The sequence below is a fragment of the Alligator sinensis genome, unplaced genomic scaffold (genome assembly GCF_000455745.1).
Source record: "Alligator sinensis unplaced genomic scaffold, ASM45574v1 scaffold301_1, whole genome shotgun sequence".
Taxonomy (NCBI): Eukaryota; Metazoa; Chordata; order Crocodylia; family Alligatoridae; genus Alligator; species Alligator sinensis.
In genome coordinates, this window is record NW_005842035.1 from 1,206,659 (window position 1) to 1,216,729 (window position 10,071).

The window sequence follows — 10,071 nt, forward strand, 5'->3', positions numbered from 1 at the left end:
CCACCCGGCGATGCTCGTGCTCACAGCCCAGAGAGGTGCCATCTCCTGGCTTGGGGGCAGCGGGGAGGCAGGAGGGAGGGACAAAGGGAACAGGGGAAACATTTCAAGGGTTTCCCTCTTTCTTCTTGAGATGGGTCAGAATCGACCAGATGTTAAATCCAGAACTGGGGAGAGGGGAGGGTGAAGAGTGGACCGGAGCCCAAAACAGCGTGGTCAGCATCTCCCTGTGCCCCCAAGCTCAAGCCCCAAAACTGTGCGGTGGCGAGGCCGAAACCTGGTCCCCGCCCCAGGTCTGAATCCCCGAGGCTGGGCCCGAGTTATTTTGCACAGCTTCGTTTCACACCTCCCAGCCTGGTGTTTTGCTGGTGTTTCTGCAGCGTGCCCTGCCGAGAAGCACATGTTAGCCATCTGGCACCGCAGCCTGAAAAGGAAAAAAAAATGAGGACACAACACACACACGCACACACACACACATGCACACAGAGCTTGGGAGGTTTAAAGAGACAAAAACCTCGCCTGCTGTGGCTTTTGTTGGAAGTGTCTGAGACAGCCCTGCAGAGCGAGAGGAGAGATTGCTGGAAGAGGCTGGCGGAGGGGAGGATAGTTTCACTAGGCAGGTTTGCGTGTGTGTGTGTGTGTGTGTGTGTGTGTGTGTGTGTGTGTGTGTGATTTGGTGCGGGGGGGACTGTTGCAGGCAGGGGAAGGCGTGACCTGCATGGAGAATGCCAGACAACTCCAGAGACACACACGCACACTCACAAATCTCCGAACAAAGATAAGGCACGGAGCGCGGAGAGCTGGGAACCAGACAGCCCTCCTCCCCAAAATCCCCCCCTTCCCCACCCCTCTCCTTTCACACACATCAGGAGATACCCACGGGAGCGAGATGAGGTGAGTACCCAGCTGGGAAATGGGCACGGGGATCTGGGGTGGGCACTGTGTCTCTGGCCGACACTTCTCTTGGGTGCCTGCTGTTTTCATTGCATGACTTGACTCCTTGCCGGAGCGGGGAATATGTGCCAGAGACCCGTGAGACCCCTCGCCAGGTTAGCTGCCTGGCAAGGGAAGAGAGGAAGACTGCTGCCATTCGTGATTTATTAGCGCAGCGTTCACTATGCAGGACAGGAGGAGCATAAAGGGAGGCTTTACATATCGCGTGTTGCTGAAGTCGCTGGTCACTCGTGCCTTCGGGTAAGACTTTCCTGGCACAGCAGAGAAGTTCAGTCTGCTTTTCCTCCTCCGTAACACAGAAAGCAAAGCAAAGGCGTGAATGGGCCAGGTCATCAGGAGCTCCATCCAAGCCAATAAAGCAACACCCCTTTACCCCATTGAGGATACGGTCCCCCTCCGCACCCCCGTGCGTGTCCTCCGACCAGAAGAGAGACAGACTTTCCCTTTGCACATTTCTGTGGTTTCAGAGAAGCCGTCAGAAAATTGCATGTTAAGCCTCGCTTGAGCCGAGAGCAAATCGATCCAAATTCCGTTGCTCTCATTAACTTTCTCTGCTTGTAGCCGAAAGCTGAGGGAAGCGTGTCTGGTCCTGGGATCAGCCTCCTGGAAACCTAGTGCCCGGCTGCAAACACAACACGGACAGGTTGCAAATAATCCCGAGAGATAGTTTCAATTTCCTCACCGCGAGGCCGTGACGCAGAGCCCCTATTTTGCAAATATTTATGCATGCACGTGGAGGTCACTCTATGGCCTTCAATGGCAAGTGCATGGACCTATACAGGGAAAAGGCCTCCAGAACAGGGTTCAGGAAACAGAGCCAGGGCTTTTCCTGGGTCTGACTTTCTGCATCCATCGGGCACTTCATCAGCTTGGAGAATGGAATAAAACAGCCTCGGCCTTGTTCATTTTGCCTTCCTGGTTCCCATCCACTAGCAGCAGGATCCGGGGTCAGGAGCGGACTGTGCCAGGCCATGCACGTTTCCTGATTGCATTGATTTATGGGTTAGAAAGACTTTGATCCCATTTGAAGTTGTGTCCCATGAGGCTGGGAACCAGGGCACTGGGGTCGTTATTCCCATCAGAGACACTAACTGCCTTCTAATTCAGGGCAACTCCAGTGCGTGTTAGGCACCTGAGTGCCATTCAGGGTCTGAGCCCCCAACGCCTTTATGTGCCTCAGTTTGCCCATCCATAAAATGGGTATGATGGGAAGAAAGGAAAAAAAACCCACACAAATGGAGAAAGGCAAATGAATAGTAATGAACCACAGACTCCTGCTGCACAGCAAATACAATATGTCCCTTGTAGTGCCGCTATGCAGAGAGAAATCTGACTCATCGGTCCAGGTTGGGTGAGATGAGGGTCAGCAGCAGCAATAAATAACGATGCTTGGCTGGGAGAGCTGTAGGATGCTTCCAGGAAGCCTAGTCAGGAAGTCTCTTTATTGTACTGGATCGCCTTCTGTTTATTCTGCTATTAAATGAAGATGTTTCCATCAAAGCGGCATGGATGAGGAGGAGGTGCTGCCCGCGGCTAGAGCTTCCTCGGGGCATAGAGCAAAAATGTTGTGTTTCGATATGAAATATTTGTCTATGCTGCAATGTGTATGGTACCTATCCTGTAAGGGACTGGACTCCTCGCTGCTCCCGGAGCAGCCCTGGGCCTGAGCCGCCAGCCCAATGCTGGATGGTGCTGTGCTGGGGAAGGCTCCATCATCTGGAGGAAATCAAAACCTAACGACCTGCAGGCATTAACGAGCGGGCCATGAGCTTCGGGATCTGCCTGTATCCCATGATGGAGTCATTGCCACCTGCCTGAGAAGAAGCCCCCTCTGAGTGAGCCAATCCTTTTTTTCTCAGTCAAAACCACCCTAGGCTGGTAGCATGCCCTTTGCAAAGTTGACCCCCCTTTAAAATGGGGCAAAGCCAGCCCTGGACCCGATCCCTCCAAACCTTGGGGTATCTGAGACCTACTTCAGACCCAAATTTTGCACCTAGGCCTTCCCTTCATAACGTAGGACTGCCTTTGATCTCATGGGGAAAGTAGATGATGTCTTTGATGGGTTCAGTATGGAGGTTTGATCTCTGTGCGTCTTTTGCAGGTACCTTCTGGCCTGGTCCCTCTGTGCCTTCCTGCTCTGTAACACAGATGCCGTCGAGCTGACGGATATGTTTGGGGAGATCCAGTCCCCTAACTTCCCAGACTCCTACCCCAGTGACTCTGAAGTGACTTGGAATATTTCAGTGCCTGACGGATTTAGGATCAAACTGTACTTCATGCATTTTGACCTGGAATCATCCTATCTCTGCGAATATGACTATGTGAAGGTAAGCCACTTAACCTAAATGTAAACCCTGGCTATTGTGGGTTAAACTAAGAGGCTGAAAGGAGGCAGAGAAAAGGGCTTTGTGTAGCTACGACACAATGCAGGCAATTTTTCTTTTCATGCATTGGGCATGGAGGTGCTTTTGCTCAGCTGGTGTGTATCAGCCGATGGTTAGAGGAAAGAGCAGGAAAGGCCGTGCCTTGAATTGAACTAAGCAAAGTGATGTGACAAGACAGAGGCAAGGCTGCGTTACCCCCGAAGACCCAGATTCTCAAAAGCTCCTGGCATCGTGTTAAGGCACTTGCCTGCTGCGGACATCAAGGGAAGTCGGGAGCCTGTATACCTTTGCAAACTTAGGTCAAAGAGCCAGGTCCCATCCCGTCGTGATGTTCATGTAGAAGGTTTGCTTGGAACCGCGCCGGCGTCGTAGCAGCTTGGAGCGGCAGCGCAGTCAGGATGTCATGTGAGACGCAAGGACCACGGGCAAATGCATCCTTCACTGGGGAAGGGGCTTTCCCTGTGCCTGCTAACTGAAGCTGGCCGGCTCTGCCTCACCATTTGGGAAGCCTCCCAGTTTGGAGGGGATCTCTTCCTACAAAATGAAGTGACAAGCCCTGGGCTTGACCTACCAAGTCTGGATCAGCATATGGGTTTTTCCAAAGTTTGGTGGCTTTCAGACCCAAAGATGTTCTTCAATTTAGTCGGCAGATTAGTCTTTGGGTAAATCTGATACCTTTTATATCTGCTTCCTCAGCCTGACAATGGGTATTTATACCCAAAAGCTTGCAAAGAAGAATTTTTCCAACTATTTGAGTAGGTTTAATAAAAAATATCAGATTTACCCAAAGACCCTTGTCTGCCTATGTCCTTTGACCAATCGACTACAACCCACACCCCTGCAATTCAGTATAGAGACAAGGATCCGCTACTGAAGTTTGTACCTGAGATTCAAGGCCATCTCCCGACATTACTGAAACAGGAGAGCAGGGCATTATCATTAATTCTCTCCCTCCTCAAGCTGAAAGTTTTCTGGGAGCTATAACAGCCACAAGCAGAGCAAAGTTTCAGTCCTACTTCTCCTTTGATAGATCACATCTCCAGCAGCATCAGGGTTTCCTACCCCCAGACTAAGACAAATGGAGAGCTGGTGCTTCAAATCACCCGTAGCAAGACGGCAAGTGTCCCTTCACCGAGGTCTCTCCTTCATCAACGCATCAAGTCCTGGCCTGCTTAGTTTCTAGGTAGGGAACGGTAATCATTCCCATTCTCCGTTCCCCCTGGGAGACAGGCACGTTTGACCCCGGGGTAGATTGTCGGTAGAAATGAATTTGTCATAAGCCACCAGTCAAACAGCAGCTCTAAAGATGAGTTTCAGAGCCTGGCCCTGTCTCTCATTTAGATTTTTGCTTTGAAAACAATAATACAAATACAAAACATTTGTATTCTTGGTTCCTGTTTTTGTGGCGGCTGCTTTAATTCCCTCATTATGCTGCCACGCTTTCTTCTGCTAACAGATCTCGCTGCTATTTGATTAGTTTGTTCTGCTTTTTTCTGGATCTTCTCCAAGTACAAAGATCATGGACATATATACATATATATATATCTATATATAGATACACACACACACATATATATACACACACATCCCCCTCCAAAACTTGAGAAAAAGTTATAAGCTTTAAGCGAGAATTTCTTGGAAGCCCCCTCAACTCCAGGCATTATTCCCTCCCCCAGCCCCTGATATCCACAGCCCCCGTACTTTGTGTCACAAACATGCCTTTTTATTCACACTTGATGGTTTTTGGCATCACAGCCCTTTATGCGGCTGGGTTTTCATGAGAAGCCTGGATTTTTCACAGGGATTTCGACCTCAGCTGTATAAATTTGCTTACAGCGTCTCAGCCAGGGAATGACATCCTTGCTGCAAAATGCCCAGAAGCATCCATCTGGCCATTTGGACGATGACATGTAAACTATTCGGATTCACTTAGTTGGAATAATTACGAAGGTCCAAGCTGGATGACCTGGACGGAAAAAACAAGGAGAGCATCCAAGTGGACGTGTGAAGCTATGAGAGCTTCTTTCTTTGTTTCATGTCTCCAGCTTTTGCTGATAGCGGAGGACTTTTGGAAGGAAATGCAGACTTTAAGGTGTAGCCTCAAACCCACTGAACCCAGCAGTAAGCTCTCTATTGACTTTGCAGATTTTTGGATCGCAGTCTAAGACTGTCTGTACAACATCATCTCTGCCCCAGGATCTGGGCTAAGGACATCTGTGCTCCTCCTGTGTGACCGTCACTGTAATGCAGAAGAAAGCCCTGTGCCGGGGTAGATAGGAACCAGTGATATGATAGGAGCAGGTCATTTCCCTCTCTTCATCTTCATCGTCACCACTGAGATCTAGAGCAATGTTAGCCAGTTAGTCTGTACACGTGTAAAGTGCTGTCGCTGAATTCAGAGCAAACGCCTAATCCTTTCTGAGCCGGTCAGCAACATATATGCAAATCTCACCTGCAGACGTACTCCTCTGAAGTGAAGAATAGCTTCTCCAGGAGCGCTAAGTGCATTTCTCATTGCAAATGGCATTTATAAAAAGGAGTATTAAGAAGAACTTGTCTCTCCTAAGGAAGTGATAATGAGCAAGGAACCAAGAGAGATGGAAAGCACCTCCTGTAGAAAGAGGGCGAATAGGACCAAAGTGAAACTCAGGAGGATGTGATGCCAAAAGATCTACACGGCTGCTTATGACCGCTCGAAAGCCAGGTTTAACACAGCTCAGGTGAATAAGTCTTGAGTTTTTATTCCCCACGGTGAGAGACAAGGGCACTTATTATCTGTAATAAATACAGTGCTTAATACACCAACCAAAAAGAAACTGTTCTCACCCCAAGGAAAAGGAAAGGCTGGACTGAGTATTGACACACGACGCCCCTTCATTTCACTGCAGAGTGTACAGCCAGCTCCCGGATCTGGGTTTGAAAATCACAACTTCAGGTCTAACAGTCATAGAAAATTCAGGTTGGAAGAGGTCACATCTAGTGCAACCCCCTGTTCAAAGCAGGACCAGCCCCAGCTACATCATCCAAGCCAAGGTTTCATCTACCTGGGACTTAAAAACCCCCAAGGATGGAGAGTCCACCAGCTCTCTGGGTCTTGACCCTGCAATTCATTATGAAACCCAGGGGTCTCTGGCATGGGAGCCAGCCCCTGACCGTTCAATGGTTGGGCTGGGGCCAGGAGTGGATGCACTGTCCAAGTCGAGTCCTGAGCCCAGGCAGCTCATCAGCCTAGGTGGTTAAGGCACCTTAGGGACTGTGGGTGCAACCCCCATGGGAGTGAGGTATCCAGCATCACGGCGCATCCCCTCTGGGTCCCAGTCTAACATCCAGATGCCCATGCACAGCTGAGCCACCTGGGAGCAGCGTGCAAGAAGAACCTAGAGCAAAGCTAAAACTCACACCTCTGAATGTGGATCAGAGCCCTTTTCCCATCTGTCCCTGTGCCCTGTGGACATGGCTGACACGGAGCTTAGTCCAGTATGATATTTAAGCATCCTCTTTTGCCAAGCTGGCTGCCTCACACTGCACCAAGTGAGGCAGTGTCACCACTTGTCCCTGGTGATGTCAGATCCTCCCTGTTCTTAGCACTTGGCCCAGATTCAGGAAAGCACTTGAGGTCATGCTTAAGACCAGTGGACTTCAAGGAGATCTCAGCAAGGGCTTAGAAGCATCTTTCATTTGCTTTTCCTGCACCGAGTCTTAGCAAAATGTGGATCAGGAAAGGGAGAGTCTTTTAGTCCTTGTCTACATTGGGAGCAGCTCTTCTGGAACGAGTGCCCAGAGCTTTCCATGTAGACGCAGCTCTGGGCTAACTCTGTCTTATTCCAGAAGGGTCTGTGCGCTCTGCAACAGCAGCTGAGTCCCTTTTCCCAGGTAGGCAGCCTTTCCTTGAATGTGCCTGCACAACCTGACACAGTGAGCCTCAGGCTTGGTCAGAGCCCCGCGCCCTTCTTCCATAGCAATGCTAGCAGGTGGAAGAAAGGAGGCATGACCACCAGCAAAGCAGCAGCTCTTTAGTAGAGGACCTGGGGGTGACAGGGGACAAGAAGCTGAATATGAGCCAGCAGTGTGCCCTTGTGCCAAGAAGGCTAACAGCATCCTGGCCTGCATTGGTAGGAGTGCTGCCAGCAGGGCAAGGGAAGTGATTTTTCCCCCTCTATTCAGCACTGGGGAGGCCACATCTGGAGCCCTGTGTCCAGCTGTGGGACCCCACTACAGAAAGGATGTGCAAAAATTGGAGAGAGTCCAGTGGAGGGCAATGGAAATGGTTGTGGGGCTGGGGGACAGGACTGGTGAGGAGAGGCTGGGGGAACTGGGCTGATTTCGTCTGGAGAAGAGAAGAGCGAGGGGGATTGAATAGCAGCCTTCACCTCCCTGCAGGGGGGCTGCAAAGAGGATGGAGCTGGGCTGGTCTCAGTGGGGGCAGATGACAGAAGGAGCAATGGGCTCCAGTTGCAGCAAAGGACATTTAAGTTGGATATTAGGAAAAACTGTCTCATGAGGAGGGTAATAAAGTACTGGAGCAAGCCACCCAGAGAGGTGGTGCAATCTCCATCCTTGGAGGTGTTGAAGACCCGGGTAGACAAATCCATGGCTGGGATGATGTAGTTGGGGCTGGTCCTGCTTTGAGCAGGACTCAGACTAGATGTTACCTCCTAAGGTCCTTTCCAGCCCTCTATGAAAGCCAGGAGACTTCCCTTTCAAGACTAGGACCCATCCAGTGGCTGTGGGGTTTGCACTCACAAATGCAGGCATGGACCTGGATGCAGGAGATGCAGGGGAGCCAAAAAAGGAGCCAAGCAATAGATGAGAGCTTTCTGGATAGTGAATGCCAGAAATGATGTAAGGTCAGGAGAGCTGCTGTCTCAGGGTTATTGTGAAAAGAGATTTGTGGCATAGTAACTGGGAGGTGATGGTAATGGTGTTGCATCTTCCTGAAAGCCAGTGGGATGGAGGGCTCCACATCATGTGCCATGTTGGGTGTTGATGCTCTGGACTCCACGGTTGGCATCTCTGCCCAATGGGACCTAGGAGGACCAAGGGCCAGGACCCTACCCTTGTGTTCCCAGAGAGATGGACTGAAATGCCTGGAGATAGGCAGGACTGCAGAGGAGCTTCTGGGTTCCTCCCATGCATGGGTTCAGGAGCTGCAGATAAGATGCGCCTCATGCCAGGCTGCTTCGGTAGGCAGCACATTGCCCTCTGCAGAGCATCAGTGCTCATCCCCAGCCTGTGGCATGTTTCCACAGAGTTGTAAAATGTGGCCATAAAAAGGCAGCTGGTGGCTGCGACGAGGCCACCACACTCCCCAGTGTAATCTGCACATCAGATGCCGGCTTGAGAGTCACTGCTCTAGGGGCTTCGTCGGCAACTGGCCTTGCAGGGCACAGCTATAATGCATGTGTCCCCTGTGGATGAAGCACGCGAAGAGAAGTGTTGAGTGCACGAGCCAGTGGTTTGCAATAGCACCAGCTCTCACCCCTCTGCAAGTCTGGCCTGGGCGAGTACCTCTGATGGCCCAAAAACAAGGCTGCCGGCTCGCTAGGTCGGCAACCCCAAGCTTTCCCACCAGCAGCCCCGCTTCCATTTGCAAATTCCACTTCCCCATCGGACTTTCCGTCAAGCTCCCGACCACACTTGGGGTCACAACCCCCATGTGGGGACCCTTCCTTCGGGGTCTATCCTGAGCAGATCAGCTCATCTGACCCGGAGCCAGGATGCTATCTGGAGGGGCTGTCATTTGGAGTCGATGCGACACCCGCTTCCAGAACCGATTTGGCTGCTGCAGCCATCCTGGTAGGAGCAGGATGTGAATCCCGGCGCACTGGCCGATTTCTATATCGGGTAAATTGGTGCTGTCTCCGTGCATCTCCCCTGAGGCATGCAGTGGATGCAGTGCCGTTTCCATGAAACATCACAGCCAGGTCATGTTGTGGGTGCCCTGTACACACACACACGGAGACACAAGCAGAGACAGCCAGAAGTGGCATCTGCTCGCAAGACCCCAGAGGCATAAAACCTGCAGGCTGGGGCTAGGGGAAAGCCGTGTCCTCCTCCAGGAAGGGATCTGGGGCTCTTTATCTGTGACGGTCTCCACCCTCTGAAACGCATGGAGCAATGACAGGCCTCTGGCAGTAAAATAAACAGAGGGGTCATCCCCCCCTGGTTAATATGTGCCGGTTCTGCTGAGGACTGTATACTCTTTCATAGATCATTTACATCCAGCGAGCAGGCTAGTCATTAAATCCTGGCTGTTTGTTTGGAGTTTCTCCCTCTGGGGTCACAATGTCGACATTTTCACTAGAGAAGATGTGTCCCTAAGGGAAACATCAATCGCGGAGGAGAATTTTACTGTAAAAATAACCCCAACTCAAGCCTCATTTAAAAAAATAGCAACATCCTCTCTCCCCCTCCCCACCGTGCATTAAACCTGCCCGGGGATTCGACGATTAAATGACGTTTGCTTCCACTTTGCTGGTCCTGTGCAATCACCCCCCACCACCGCCTCGGCTCCATAGTCTACTGCCATTTATACCGACATCCATCAGAAATAAAAGGAGTGTCCCTGGTGGGGTGACGCCAGGTCGCAATGGGCAAGCAGCAAAGCAAAGAGGGCAGCATCCCATATTCAAGGGCGAATGCCCCACTGGTGGCATCTTGGACCATAGATTCATAGATGTTAGGGTGGGAAGGGACCTCAATAGATCATCGAGTCCGACCCCCTGCATAGGCAGGA

The 10,071-nt window shown here is 51.1% G+C and overlaps 1 protein-coding gene across 5 annotated transcripts in view; it reads left to right on the forward strand.

Annotated features, from left to right (window-relative positions):
* The first annotated feature begins 545 nt into the window (after positions 1–545).
* Positions 546–10,071, forward strand: part of MASP1 (mannan binding lectin serine peptidase 1) — a 59,264-nt gene continuing 49,738 nt past the window's right edge. For all 5 annotated transcript variants that reach the window (XM_014519357.2, XM_025202729.1, XM_006022443.3 and 2 more), the window contains exons 1-2: positions 546–891; positions 3,053–3,278. In XM_014519357.2, the coding sequence (XP_014374843.1) occupies positions 716–891; positions 3,053–3,278 (402 nt within the window). In that variant the 5' untranslated portion in view covers positions 546–715. The remainder of the gene's footprint in view (positions 892–3,052; positions 3,279–10,071) is intronic.